The sequence below is a fragment of the Fusarium oxysporum genome, chromosome 9 (genome assembly GCF_000149955.1).
Source record: "Fusarium oxysporum f. sp. lycopersici 4287 chromosome 9, whole genome shotgun sequence".
Classification (NCBI taxonomy): Eukaryota; Fungi; Ascomycota; class Sordariomycetes; order Hypocreales; family Nectriaceae; genus Fusarium; species Fusarium oxysporum.
The window spans coordinates 919154-933743 of NC_030994.1; the positions used below are offsets into that span (position 1 = coordinate 919154).

Below are 14590 nucleotides of genomic sequence, written 5' to 3' on the forward strand. Positions count from 1 at the left end.
ATGGTGGGCGGGCAGGGTATTTGTGGAGTACCGGCCTCGTAATGCTTATATCTCTTACATTCTCTGTTGTACTGTGGATGTATTTAATCAACCTGCGCTTCATAAAGCAATGCATCTTGTCGTCAGCAGTTGATGGAGAAGTAAATTTTGGTGTCGTCCATTCATGAATAATGACTCTAACTTTGATAGATGTCCATGCATTGATAGCGATCTCTCCGATGGCTAAACCCGACTTTGAAACTTCGTATTACTTCTCGTATCGGCCGTGAATCTGAAGGAACGAGAATATTAAAGAATGACCAATGCTATCCCTCATTAAATGCCGAATCAGAGATCAAGCTAGCACTTATGCTCATAGTCTGGGCTTTGATGGACTGGGGACTTGACGGTCTTGGTTCTTCAGTAATAACTCTAAGTGAAGCTGAGTTGGTTCCAATTAGATGCGGCGGAAGTATGGAACGATGACGCACTTTATTTGACAAGGAGTTTATAGTGGTAAATTGAGGATTAACAGAGTAGTTATTCTGCCTGAGGTCGTTTAATTGAGAATTTCATTTCTTGAACCAATCTGAGATGCTGCTTCGCTGTAATTTAGAAGCACTTGTACAACGCCTGTGCACGTGATCACGTACACCAGCCTCTCGATTTGCGCCGCCTAATCCTCGGCGCGTATCGCGTCGGCTGCATACAGCATCTTCGCGATAGCATCACAAGAAGTATCGACAAAAAAAGCAAGTCGCATTTCAACAGCCCAGCAAAAAGATCTCAACGCTGATACCGAAAATATTGCACTGCCATTATCGCGAACTTTTTGACGGCACCCTTCAAGATTCATTGTTTGCTCATCTCACCGCCACCAACATGTTTCTTTGTTGTGTTTGACTACATCTCAACGCTTAGATTGGCCAGTCAAGCTGGCACACGGCAAACCTGTCTTTGTGAATCGCGAATAGAAGCGGGGAGCTACTTGGTGGCGCTGATTTGATACGTCTGTGTGGTCGACACAAAGTCAGTGCTGCTATTTTCATCTCAGACGACAAAGAACGACCACTTTCACCCACTCTCATCTCAAAGACAACAGACACGATTTTCATGAAACAAAAGGGCGCATTCCCTTTCAGATTGGATTCTTTTTGTTGTTCAATTTTCTGTTCATACCAGCTTCACTCAGCCTCCACATCTCACCTCAACCATGCCTCCCAGAGTCAGTAGACGTAATACCCGCCTCACAAGTCGGGAACCCGAGCAACAACCCACGAATGAGTCGACGAATACGTTGGTGAGACCTCACTTACCGGCTCTGCAAGGAACGCCAAGCACACGGAGACAGTACACATATGGCTCTGGTGCTGAGCCACCACCAAAGGTGGGAGCTGGTCTGCAGCGCATGGATTTGGGCAGTGCCGTCAATCAAGCCCTCGCAAACAACGCCGATGATGAGGAAGAATTCGTGCGACCAGCAAAGCCAAGGGCAGCGTCCGCAAGGGCAGATGATGCGGGTCCATCAAGAGACAGTAAGTGATATGGACATTGCTTTCGACAAATCCTAACATGAATTAGATGCATCACGCTCAGCAACAATCGCTGTTCAGCAATTAGCGACTGGGAGAGATGATGATAGCTCACGAAGCTTTGGGTTGGAAAGTGACTACTACGAAGATGCAACGATAGGATCGGTGCCACCTTTGATAATAAGAACTGAAAGGCAGCCTGCTGCCTCCAACCCGAACCCTCGAGTTCAACGAGACACGTCTGTACAGCGCAGCTTACAGCCATCTCGCCTACGCGAGCAACCTAGTCTTGAGACGCAGCCCAGAAGACCTAGGGATACTCAACAAACGTCACTCCAAGTACCGAGACAAACACGGCAGAAATCGCGTGAACTAGAAGAAGATGAGCCGGAGGAGAGGGCTGCGCCTGCTACCCGTAGTAGGACTACGGTGAATACACCAGCCCCAAACAAAACCCGACAAAGTCAGCCCCGGCCTCGAAACCCTACGGTAGTGGAAGATAGCGAGGAGAGTGAAAGCTCTGCTGAGAGCGACGAAGACGACATCGAGAGCGAAATCCAATATGGAGGCAACGCAAGCAAGGCACGTACAATCACAAAAAAGTCTACGCGTACAGTTGCCAACCCAATCCGTCGACAGCCGGCACAGCAGCTATCTCGAAACGCTGCTCCTGAGAGGAGAGATCAAAGAACAAGCGGTGGCCAGAGCCTTTTTTCTAGAATCAATAGGCCTGCTTCGCAATCAAGCTCATTTGAAAAGGCCCGTCAAATTCCCCATGATCCACAAGAGCGCGTTTGGGACATTCAGCGAGAAATTCAAGAAGCAGAGGATCAAATTGCTCGTGAACGAGCTGAGAGAGCTGAGAGAGAACGAGCGGCCCAAATAGAGCCATGGCGTCAATGGTTTCGGGAACAGATTGCTTGGTTATTAACACTCTGGCCATTTAACTTGATTTGGAGACGTCGTGAAGACGATGACTTTGACGATTTTGACGATGATCAATACAACAATGGTGGCCCTACGGATTGGTGGAAGTTATTAAATCCAATGACATATCTGCAGTCTGTGGTATGGTTGGTCGATAAGATTATGGATCATTTCGTCAACCTTCTCGACGGATTATCTGGTGTTCAAATCCGAGGTTCTTGGACCGAAAGAGTGGTCTACGCTGTTCTCATTGGCAGTGTTGGATTGCTTTTGGGAGTCTCCCTCGTTTCGGGCATGGGAGCTGTGAAGCCATCTCTACCAAGTATTCCAAACTTTGGCTTAGGTGGTTTCCACATACCGAACCCTTCTAGCTTTGTTCACAACGTTGGAGATATGATGCCATCGTTCTCATTGCCCTCGTGGCCGCCCTGGAGCAGAGACGACGATGAGCATGATGTCTTCGCAGAAACTCCCATCAACAACATTGAACTTACAGATGAAGTCAAAAAGGCAATGAAAAAGCTGACATCAAAACTCAGTGACCAGAAGAAAAGTCTCGAGAAGTTGGAAGCGAAACTCCCTCAATACATCACCATGGAAACCATCAATGGAAAGCCGTCTATTCCCCAACAGTTCTATCATGGTCTTCAAGATTATCTGAAGGAGAGTGGGAGCTTTTTGAACATGAAGAAGAAGGGCGGAAACTACGAAATCTCCACGGAAAAGCAGTGGAAGGCTATCGTGGCGGGACTCGGTAAAGACAAAGACTTCAAGTCGAAGCTCACGAAAGTCGTCGACAGCGGCATTGAGGAGAAGCTGCCTGCTTTCTGGGACACATGGTTCAAGAATAACAACAAGATTCTCGAACCGCTCATTGAAAAGGCAATGACCAAGACGAAGGCTGCTGGATCAGGAGCTGGATTCGACAAGAAGGTCGCCCAGATTGTCAATGAGCAACTCGGCAAGCAGAACCAGACAGTTGTTACTCGAAGCGAATTCATAAAACATCTCGGGAACGAACTGGCAACCCACCAAGCAACAGTTCGAGCTGAGCTCCAAGAGCTAAAGTCGGATATGTTGACTCATATTCAAGAGTCGATTCGTACTGCGCAATTGATGGCTCCCCAGGGAACATCGGACGCTGAGATGAGGAAACTCATTCGAGAGATTGTTATCCAGACTATATCAGACGAAGTCCTTGGAGTTGGTGCCAAGGCAAAGATTCACGAAGACTGGAACACGCGGCTCAAGCACCAGGTCAACTTCTTTGCGGTTGGCGCTGGGGCTACCATTGATGAGGCTCTCACGACAGGTGTATGGGATCCATGGAAGAAGGGCGTCGCTACTAAAGAAGCCTTGAAGCGTGGCGTCTCTGGCGTACATCCTCTCCCTGCCGCGGCAGCACTTCTCCCGTGGCAAGATGAAGGAGACTGTTTTTGCTCAGTTCACGACATCGATAGCAGCGGACGATACCATGGTGCCAGAATCTCTGTTCACCTTGGCCATCTGGTCGTTCCCACTGACATCGTGATCGAACACATTAATAAGAACGCAACGACAGATCCACTGGCTCGACCGCGACAGATCGAAGTCTTTGCTAGATTCGAAGACAAAATGGAGCGTGATCAAGTCTTTGCTATAACAGCCAACTGGTTCAGAGAAGACACAACTAACCGCAATGTCTCGGTCCCTTTGTCCGATCAATTCGTCAAGATCAGCGACTTTGAGTACGTTGGAAACGAGCTAAACGACGGCGTTCACGTACAGCACATGAAAGATGAGTTCTCCAACCTCGGAATCGGCACAGACCAGATCGTCGTTCGATCCATGGGCAATTACGGCGCGGTAGACCATACGTGCTTTTACCGCGTTCGGCTATTTGGAAACGTGGTGGAATAGTTGTGTAAAAACCAACGGATGCATATATCTGTTGGTGCAGTTTAGACTTCGATTTGCTTTCTAGGCGTTGGGGATAGTTGATTGGTTCATGTACATAGTCTTGTGTGGGAGTGTGAATTATATACGCAAGGCATTGAAGCGTGGAGCTGGTATGGGAATGGATAGCTTTTGCTGAGAATGGTGCTACTTATAATTCAATCATGACCTTTCTGATGACAATCAACAACTTCTTATAAGATACACGAGACGATGAATTTGAACATTAACCCTATGCATTTTAATTCGCAACTTTTGTCTATCCCTATATACAAGGCTCCAGAGGGTATCGAACCTGTCCACCTCCTTAATCCAACAACCCAGTAGCAAGCGCCTCGAGATCCTCCAAAGTCTCCGGCTCGTCCTGCACCTTGATGACCCTTCCCTTGCCCTTGCTCTTCTTCTCGTCCTCCGAGTCGTCCTCGAACCACTTCTTGGCTCTCTTCTTGGGCGGCTCGCGATCTTCCTCGCTGTCCGACCTGTCGCCTCCCATTGGCAGCGATCGCATAAGCGCCAGAGGATCTTCGCCGTCGTCTGCGTTGTGCAGCATGGGTGCGTCGCCGTCGTCGTCTGATACAATGCCCATGCGCTCTGCTCGCTCGGCAGCCTTGCGCTTTTCTCGCTTCTCGCGACGCTTTTGCTTGGCGAGAGCTTTGTCGTCCACATCTGCCTCGCGAACGCGCGACGTCTCGTCTTCGACGAATTTGCGACGCTGTTCTTCGGCTGGACCCTCTCCCATGAAGTCGTCCTCGTCCTTGAGCTCGTAGATAGCATGAGCGTTACCGTCCTCATCGAACACGACTTTGGTTGAGTTGCCCTTGAACTTGAGCATCTTCTTCTTTGACTTGAGAGCCTTCTCACGACGTTTTGAGTCGACCACAAATGGTTCTTCACCACCTAGACCATCAATGACCTTCGCTGTGCTCTTGAAAGCGTTGTTTGCCTCGTCGTCTAGCTCATCATCCTTCAGTACTCTCTTGACCGACAAGAAATCACCGTCGTCATCATCCGCGTTCTCATCGCCATCAAGCACAAGCTTGTTGTAATGACTTGACAGAACATCTTGATTTGTTCGCTCAAACATCTTGTCGTACTTTGTGCGCACCTCATTCTTCTTCTTTGGCTTTTCCCCATCTTCTTCCATTTCAGAGTCGCTAGACATGCCAACACGAGGAGCATTCTTTATTCTCTTGATATCCTCGCCCTTTCTGAACTTGACCTGCGGTGTACCAGGGAGACCAAGACTAGCAGCGAAGCCATCAAGATCTAGTTTGTTGAATTTGAAAACATCCTTGTCTCTTTGTAAATGAATTGACCGTGTGTAACTGATGAAGGCCTTTTGGCCAAGGTACTTCAGATCTGGGTTCTGGAAGCACATGCTTTGTAGTTGATCCTTGATACTCTTCTTTTTCTTCTCCTTGACATTCACCTTTTGTATGGGAATCTTTTTCTGCTCAAGCTTCTTCAACATTCCTGGCTCCTCGCTAGGGTCGAGGAATAGCACAGCTCGACCATTGCTCTGGTATCGAGCTGTTCTTCCAACTCGGTGGATATATGTATCTACATCCTCAGGACAATCGGCCTGAATAACCCAGTCAACGGCAGGGAAATCAATTCCCCGCGCGACGACATCTGTCGCAAACAAACACGATTGCTTCGCAGCTGTGAATCTGTTTGTAATCTCCATTCGTGCAATTTGCTTCTGGCGGCCGTGAAGATGTAGTAGAGGAATACCGGGCTGAAGATGACGGAAACTCTCGTATACGAATCGAACTTGTTTGCCTGAGCTCAGAAAGACAATAATCTTGCTCTTCAAATTAGCCTTGATGAAGCCATATAATGTGTCGAGTTTCTCTGTCAAAGGTGTAACGATGTAGTGCTGTTGGAGGTTTGTAGGAGTAGCGCTAGCCGCTGCTTCGTGAACAGAGACGTATTCGGGGTCCTTGAGACTGAGACGAGCAAGATCCGAGACCTTCTTACTCTGGGTGGCACTGAACATAAGTGTCTGTCGTGATTTGGGAAGATGCTCGACTAGCGCATCAACATCGGATTGGAAACCCATGTCCATGATGCGATCTGCCTCGTCCAGAACCAAGATTTGCAAGTTGTTGGCGTCGAAACCAGCTGTCTGATCAAGATGCTGCAGCATTCGACCGGGTGTGCAAACCAAAATATTCATTCGATCCAATCTTTCCGCTTCCTCCTTCAAGCTCTTTCCACCGATGACCAAGCCTGCTGAGAAAACGTGGTTTCTGCCAACCTTTCGAAGCACCTGAAAGATCTGGACCGCGAGTTCTCGAGTGGGAGAAATGATAAGGGCGCCTAGTCCATCGTATTCGGTCCATTGGGCACGGTAGAGCTTTTCTAGAACGGGAACGAGAAAAGCGAGGGTCTTTCCGCTTCCTGTTTTGGCGGCTCCCATAACATCTTTGCCCTTGAGAGCCAGTGGAATGGCGTGAGCTTGGACATCGGTAAGGGTTTGGAAATGTGAGGCCTCGAGGCCGCTGGCGGTTGGTACAGAGAGAGGAAGATGGGAAAAGTTCTTGATTTCATCCGATTTGGGGTCCTGAATTCGTATTAGCCAGAGTAAGAGATTGTCGTAATTTATCCCCATACCAAATCGTTCACTCGTTGCTCAAGCTGCTGGAGATCCTCTTGTTCTCTCTTGCGCTTCTGTTGGCGCTGCTCGGTTCGACCATTCTTTTGGGGCTTAGGCGCTCGCCCAGATCGCGCATGGGGAGGCATTATATGGAGTCGCGACGATATAGATGAAGAGAATTGAGTGACGTTCTCTAGACCTTATCGTTGGCGCAAACCAAAATCGAAGTCCAAGTCCAGAGTCACTGGAAATTTTTGGAAAATGCGCGGCGCCTGGCAATACCGATGGCCGACTGTGGGGCGCTTTACCGGAAGAAGCTTACCGCCATGGCAGAAAAGATTCACCGCCAAAAAATTGAATCCAACTGTTTTCTGCCCCTCCACTCAAGCAAGCTTCGCGAATTCATCACAATTAGCTTCGTCAAGACAATATGAAAAACGACAAGAAAACGAAAAAGGCTGCCCCTGCGGCGAGTCAAATCGCTGATGAGCGATTTGCCGACTTCGAGACCGATCCCCGATTCCGTTTGCCCTCGAAGAAGCAGACAAAAACCACAATCGACAAGCGATTCTCTCGCATGCTTAAAGATGACGAGTTCACTGCTACCGCCAAGGTCGACCGATATGGCCGAAAAGTAAAGTCGGATTCCAAGAAGAAGGCTCTACAAAGGTTGTACCGCGAGGAGGATGAAGAAGAAGACGAGGAGGAGGGGGGAGAGGAGGAAGATGACATCGAGGTCGAGGATGACGAGGTCGTTCAGCGAGAATTGCGAAAGGCGCACGAGAAATACGACCCTGCCCGAGGCGGTGGTTTCTCATCTTCTGAAGACGGCTCTGATTCTGAGGAGGAAGAGTCCGACTCCGACGAAGAAGAAGGTGGCGCGCAAGTCGATACCGAGGGAGACATGCAGCGATTCCAAGATGAGCAAAACGATGTTGAGGCCGGAGAAGTGACGAATCGAATCGCCATTGTCAACCTTGACTGGGACCACGTTAAATCTACTGACCTCATGGCTCTCTTCAACAGTTTCCTTCCTGAGACTGGTGGCAAGATCGACAAGATTTCAGTATACCCTAGTGAATTTGGCAAGGAGCGCATGCAGCAGGAAGAAGTTGAAGGACCCCCGAAGGCATTGTTCAAGAACTCCAAGAACGACTCGGACGACGATTCGGATGACAGCGATGAAGAAAGTGAGGATGGAGACGAGCGAATCAAGAAGAGTTTGCTCCAAGAGGGTGACGACCAGGACTTCGACAGTGATGCGCTACGATCTTACCAGCTTGACCGTCTACGATACTACTATGCCGTCATGGTCTGCTCAAGCCCAGCTGTTGCACAGAAGCTCTACGAGGCTGTCGATGGACGAGAGTACCAGTCATCCTCCAACTTCCTCGATCTTCGATTCGTTCCCGACGATGTCACTTTCGATGACGAGCCAAGAGACGAGTGTGAAAAGGTTCCCGAGTCATACAAGCCCGTAGAATTCGTGACAAACGCCCTTCAGAGCTCAAAGGTCAAGCTTACCTGGGACATGCATCCTGAGGAGGCATCGCGCAAGGAATCCATCAACCGCGCTTTTAGTGGTAGTCGCAACGAGATCGAAGAGAACGATCTCCGCGCATACTTGGCGAGCGACAGCGAAGATGACGACGATGTGGAGGAAGAAGAGGTCGTCGAAGAGAAGAGTGAGGATGAGCCCAAGCTTTCCAAGAAGGAATTGGCGCGTCGAAAAATGCGCGCTGCCTTGGGTCTATCTGAGGAACCTACCAAATCTTCCAAGAACGCCCCCGTAGGCGACATGGAGATTACTTTCACGCCTGCTTTGTCAGAGAGCGCACCAAAGAAGACAGTCGAGGAGGAGACAACAATTGAGAAGTATATCCGAAAGGAAAAGGAGCGAAAGGAGAAGAAGCGCGAAGCTGCACGAGCTCGGCGTGCTGGCCAGGACCCTGATGCCGAGGAGGAGGAAGAGGAGGCTGTCGAGGTTCCTGCAGGCGAGGCTGACGACCTTGGATTCGACGACCCCTTCTTCACTGCCGCCGAAGACCCCGCAGCATCTTCCAAGACCTCCATCCGCAAAGCCGACCGTCTCAAGAAGCGCGAAGCCCGCGAAGCCGCCGAGGCCGAAAACAAAGCCCAGAAGAAGCAGCTCGAGAAGGTCATGGCCGACGTGGACGCAGACCAAGCTGATCACCTAGACCACTTCGACATGAACGAAATCGTCCGCGCAGAGAAGGCCAAAAAGAAGAAGGGCAAAGCCAAAAAGAAGGCCCTAGCCAAAGAATCCCGCGGCGGTCTGCAGGAGGACTTTAGCATGGATGTTGACGATGATCGTTTCAAGGCTGTGTTTGAGAGTCACGAGTATGCTATTGATCCTTCGAATCCCAAGTTCAAGGCTACGGAGGGTATGCAGAAGTTGCTTGAGGAGGGTAGGAAGAAGAGAAGAAATGCAGAGGGAGGGGATGAGGAGCCTAGAAGTAAGAAGGCTAAGAAGGGACGGAGGTAATATAATAGATTATGTATATCTGGTTAGATTGGAGTTGGGTTCAAAAGTGGTATTTGATAGCATAAATCATGAAGCATATACTGTTCAGTTCTTCTCTTCTGGCACCGACGCTCAAACATGATCCTCGATACATAAATCTTTCAACATTTCTCATCGCGGTTCTGTAGATCCCATCATCAATGCACTCTATGCATCCAATGGCTTCTGGCCACTCCAAAAATGCATCTTCCCATAAGCATGAACTTTCGGATCCCTCATGGACTGTCTACACTCTGCAAAAAACACCTCCATCTCATCTTTGCCCCATCCCAACTGCGGAAAATGCAAATTCCCAATCGCCGGGAAGAATTCCTCACATGCAGTTCGATAATACATGCCCACCAATCTCATGACCCTTACACCATTAGCAACAACTCTCTCCGTAGGTGGTGTGACTTACTTGTCTTTTGGCCATGTCCCATAAGGCAATTTGATAAAATTGTGTTTTATATTAACAAACCCTGCTTCAGCAAGATATTGGCCTCCGAATACAGCGGCGTGTGCGTTTGTTTCGTAGAGAGCGAATGCTTGGAGGATGATTTCTGTGAAGCGTTTCAGGGGCCAATCGTCAGGGATGCTGTTGTCGTCTGTGTGGACTTGGCCATCTACGTCTTGGAGTTCTACCCAAGCACCGGGCTTCATGTTTCTGGTATTATTAGAGGAGTATTGGGCGTAGAAGGGGCGGGCTTACGCATATACTTGCTTGAGGAGGGTTACAGGCGATTTGAGGATTGGGATCATGTTGCGAAGATGAACGAAGTCAAAGTCATCGCCGTTGAGCCATTCGTCTTCGATATCGTCCACATAAAATCTGTACAGGTTAGATTTGAGAATATGTGTATATGTGAGTATGACTTACTTGACGTTTGGAGGTACCCATGTCGGTTGTATTGGACTTAGATCCAATCCCAATACTTCAGCACTCGGATATTTCTCACCAACTAACACCATTAGCATCATTCCCTGTCACTCATTCTCTTCACATACTCTCAATAGCCCAAATCCCCGTACCAGTCCCCAAATCCGCTATCCTCTGCGGATTCTCACGAACCGGCGCATAAAATAACCGTCCATCTGTGGCTTCCAACATCATCGCATGAAGCATATCTTCACGATTCTGCTCCGCCTCATCGTTCGGTAAGGGATATCGGCCATGGCGATAACGGTGATATCGACGACCGTTTTGATAGCTGTGTTCGAGAATACTGGAGCTTATGGATGTTGAGGAGGAGCGAAGACTTGAAGAATCTTCGGGATCAAAGTCGCTAGCGGAGAATTCACCGTCTTCGTCGCTGCCGCCGGCTTCGATTACTGCGTTGCCATGCAAGAGGCCTTGGTTATCATCAGGGGTTGGGTCTGTATCTGGAGTGGTGTTAGTTGTCATACGATTGTCTTGTGCGGCTCATTTCATCTGTCTTCTGACTCTTTCAATCTCAACTAGACATTCACTATCCACTCAATGCCCCAACGTGAATGTCATCCTCATACCTTGTTCATCATGCCCCGCCGGATCTGACTTTTCCTGTAATGGAGGACTAGTCCTCGTGCTCGCCCTTTTACCTTCTGTATCGTGAGCACCCATGTCTTTGCCGTTTCTCTTCCAACTATCACAATGCGCCTCGACTCCTCGGGACAACATCTAGTATAAATACTCCCTCACTCGATGAGGGGGAGAGAACAAAAATCACGAGAATATGCACAACCGGATACAACATCCAATTAAAGACTCCACAAAGATGGCCTGTTTTGCTTCTTCCACTGCAAATGTGACAGGTTCCAAAAGACGAGAGACAAGTGGGAAGAAGGCCCTTAAACATGATAAATTGCGTAATATCTCAACTTACACTGACGAAACAGGATAGCCCTCCCGTACGTCGCTCATCTTGACTTGCCCGTTTACGCAGAAGCTATAGAGCATCCTTTGGAATTTTCTCTTTGGCAATCCTGACGTCCTCGGCGCTGCAAGACTAGTGCCTGATCTGGACCCCTTGGCGTAGAGAACATGCCAGTCGACACGGCACGAGCGAGGTACTCTCCATGGTTAGATAGATTCGGGGTTTGACTTGATGTCCGAGATTTTCGCATTCGAGTAATTTATGGAGATGGTGGAATTACTGGCGTGAGTGTTTGAAGCGATATCTCGGGTGAGGAAATAGAGTTGGCGAGATCGGGGGATAGATCTGACGGGGAGAAGCGAGTGCTGGGGTAAGAGTTACAGTATCCTAGCTTGGATTTGAAGGTGAAGGTCACTGGATTGGGTATTCATGTCGGTGTTTTCTTGTCGTTTGCTGATATGTCACTATAATTGGTTACAATGCACGCGGTTGGTGATATTGCAGCATGGCTGAGACAGTTCAAATGTTTGCACTTCGAGTGAGAGTTGACCATTCAGCAGGAAATGGCAGGGATAACTGCACCCGAAATCCTGGGTCTGGACCGAGCAAAAGACGTAGGTGCAAGCTACCTAATTTTACGAGATTCCATTAAAGTGGTTAATCAAGCCAAGGCGCAAACAGGCATCAACAGCTCATGACTCTTTAAGTTGTTTGCATAGCGAAGATGTTTTGTGAAACTGACTCAAATACAGGCCTCCAATAAAACTCGATCTGTATCAAGGCCATTTCAGAACCGCCATCTGCATCGAGTTATTTATGGACAATTCACCAGCATGACCGTATTACAATGCCAGTGTTCCCCTCCTCATACGCACATATGCACATGCAGTGCATATTGCGCGTTTACGATAAATACCAATGCATTGCCCTGCAAGTGTGAGTGAGCGAGTGAAGCTCCTTGGTTGGCAGCAGTGTATGATAGAGATAAGAGATCTGTCCGCGTGATGGTGAAAAAGGGTGGGATATCCCGCACGATCCGGTTCTCTAGCTGCCGTTTCCGTCTGATAATCACAACACCAAGTCAAAAGTCGCGATACTAAGACTTGGCCGATCAAGTGAACTCTTTGAATGCAGTTAGAGTGGTAGACTTGTAGAGGCGAGGCTGGCTAGTTTGTTGATCTGTTATGCACAAGACCCAAAACAATATATGAGAACACCATCGCAAGGCAATTCAAGTCACCATATTTCACCATTGTAACCAGTTACAGAGGAAAAGGCACTAGAGAAGGCTGGGAAAACACCATAGCTAATCCCTGTCACGAAATATCAGATATAGCTCTTCCCCGCTCAGAGGCGGGAGAGACGCGATGCATGCTAGCAACCCTCTTTGTATTAATGAGGGTGTGATCAAGGCCGCATCGAGAGAGGCTGATGTGCGGCCCCTTGAAAGCGCCTGTCGAAGCAGAGGAACACGGGGGAGAAGAGAGTGGTGATTATGGTGGTAGTGGTTTGATTAGAAGCAGGTCGGAGTGGGATGATATCGTCTTATCTCCACCAGTTCATCACCAAAGCATCACATCCATAAACAGTAGAATTACTGACTGTAGAAGGGGAGCAAATATAGACGACACATGCAATGCACCATTCATGATTCATCGCCACTGGAGGACCCCTATTGCAGAGCGATCATCCCCTCCCAAACATCGAACATCAAAACATCGCTTCATCATTCACTCATTCTTCTCTCACCGACTGTCGGAGCTAAAGTTCCCAAGGCTGCGTCGCATCGAGATCGTGATGGAGGGGAGCGAATTTGGGGGTCATCGCCCTCTAAAACAGACGCCACTTTATCTGTGGGGAAACGCGTGAGCTTGATGATTTTTTGGTGCTAGGCATGGGTGTTACAAGACCTTGGAAGATAATATCTCTTGTGTCATTATGGTATTCATATTACTCGCAACTCTCCCGTTTCTCTTGAGTCTTCCTATTTTCTACTTTTTTATCGTCTTTTTAATACAGGCCCGTGATAATTTTGAGCTCGTTGATCCAAATCCTCCTCCAACAACGTCACCTAATATCTACTGTGACGAGACGGCTTGAAACACCAACGTAATAATCAAGGCAATGCCGCCACATTCAAATTCTCCTCTGCTTCCCATCTCCACGCCCACAGCTATCGCATCGCCATATGAGCAACCACCACCTCCTGCTCCTACAGCAGCGAACCATGTTCAGCGGTTCGCCATCACGACTTTCTCTCTCGCCCGTTTCGCCCGCGGTGTCTCCTTAATAGCATACCCACGGTTTGGCCTCTGGGCCCTCGATATCGCACCTGATGGTTCAGCATATATGCTCGCTAGTCTAATTGGCATTCGCGATATTCTCCTCTCGGGGCTTTTGTACACGAGCGATACTACAAACGCTGCGACGGACTCGGCTGCTCGTCGCGAAGTAACCCGTGCGCTTGCGACGAACTTGTTCAGCGATGCGCTCGATGCTTTTGTGCTGATATTCTACGCTGCGTGGTCCGATGATTGGGGAAATCCGATTGCGGTTATCGTCATCTCTGCTGTCATGGCCATCTTTGAACATCTGACGCTGTGGAGCTTGAGCGAGGATGATTGGGCTGCGCATGAGTATGGGAGTCTGGGCGATGATAAGAAGGCGAGGATGAATGCTTGGCTCCGAGAGTTGGAACGTTGTGGCCCTGAGACGTATCGACCTGAACAGTCTGTTCCGCCATCATCGCGAGCATCGTTCAGACAGTATGGAGCTATTGTTTAGATGTTGATGAGCTATGGGTTTGATGAAGAAAAGTTACGGCTGTTGTGTCTATTCTGCGTGGCGTTCATGGCTTGTTTGCATCTGTGTCGTTTTCAAGATGGTTGATCGTTTGGAGTCGGGAGTGCATGTTGCATGACTGAATCATGGTGATGTTTTCTGCGATGCATCTGGTTATGCAGTTTATACCTTCAATACCATTGCTTTTGAGTTTGACATTTGTTGTGGGCGGGGACTACTGGAGGTGAATATGTCTGGTCTGTGTTTTCATATGCTACAGAGGTGACGATAGACTCATCGTAGCGAGCTTTGATATAAACGAGAACTCTTGTAAACCTTGTCAAGCTTATCAGTGTCACTATGCCCGAAAACTTCAAATCCTCTAGAAGCTCGGCAGATCAATAAATGGCGTTAGAATCCATAAATCTCATACGAACAATCCCATGACACAAACTCA

At 48.6% G+C, this 14590-nt stretch overlaps 5 protein-coding genes across 8 annotated transcripts; 3 read left to right on the plus strand and 2 right to left on the minus strand.

Annotated features, from left to right (window-relative positions):
* Positions 1–694: 694 nt before the first annotated feature.
* Positions 695–4633, plus strand: FOXG_09189 (uncharacterized protein). The gene is made up of 2 exons (XM_018388232.1): positions 695–1514; positions 1561–4633. Exons 1-2 carry the CDS (start codon positions 1193–1195, stop codon positions 4335–4337), a joined length of 3099 nt encoding a protein of 1032 aa, XP_018246258.1. The 5' UTR covers positions 695–1192; the 3' UTR covers positions 4338–4633.
* Positions 4578–7213, minus strand: FOXG_09190 (ATP-dependent RNA helicase DBP4). Its single transcript, XM_018388233.1, has 2 exons — positions 6990–7213; positions 4578–6939 (listed from the first exon to the last, which is right to left on the minus strand). The coding sequence occupies exons 1-2, from the start codon at positions 7116–7118 to the stop codon at positions 4681–4683; spliced, it is 2388 nt and encodes a 795-aa protein (XP_018246259.1). The 5' UTR covers positions 7119–7213; the 3' UTR covers positions 4578–4680.
* A 143-nt stretch (positions 7214–7356) lies between these two features.
* On the minus strand, positions 7357–11859 carry FOXG_09192 (uncharacterized protein). Of its 4 annotated transcripts, none has more exons than XM_018388238.1 (6): positions 11362–11859; positions 10505–10879; positions 10377–10458; positions 10209–10328; positions 9918–10163; positions 7357–9872 (listed from the first exon to the last, which is right to left on the minus strand). In XM_018388238.1, the coding sequence occupies exons 2-6, from the start codon at positions 10620–10622 to the stop codon at positions 9665–9667; spliced, it is 774 nt and encodes a 257-aa protein (XP_018246263.1). In that variant the 5' UTR covers positions 10623–10879; positions 11362–11859; the 3' UTR covers positions 7357–9664. The 4 variants fall into 4 exon arrangements, with proteins under 4 accessions (XP_018246263.1, XP_018246260.1, XP_018246261.1 ...); XM_018388235.1 differs by having other exon boundaries at positions 11006–11859; XM_018388236.1 differs by having other exon boundaries at positions 10505–11859.
* Positions 7363–9623, plus strand: FOXG_09191 (uncharacterized protein). Its single transcript, XM_018388234.1, has one exon. It carries the CDS (start codon positions 7403–7405, stop codon positions 9476–9478), a length of 2076 nt encoding a protein of 691 aa, XP_018246264.1. The 5' UTR covers positions 7363–7402; the 3' UTR covers positions 9479–9623.
* Positions 11860–12887: 1028 nt separating the features above from the next.
* FOXG_09193 (uncharacterized protein) lies at positions 12888–14570 on the plus strand. Its single transcript, XM_018388239.1, has one exon. It carries the CDS (start codon positions 13477–13479, stop codon positions 14134–14136), a length of 660 nt encoding a protein of 219 aa, XP_018246265.1. The 5' UTR covers positions 12888–13476; the 3' UTR covers positions 14137–14570.
* Positions 14571–14590: the final 20 nt, after the last annotated feature.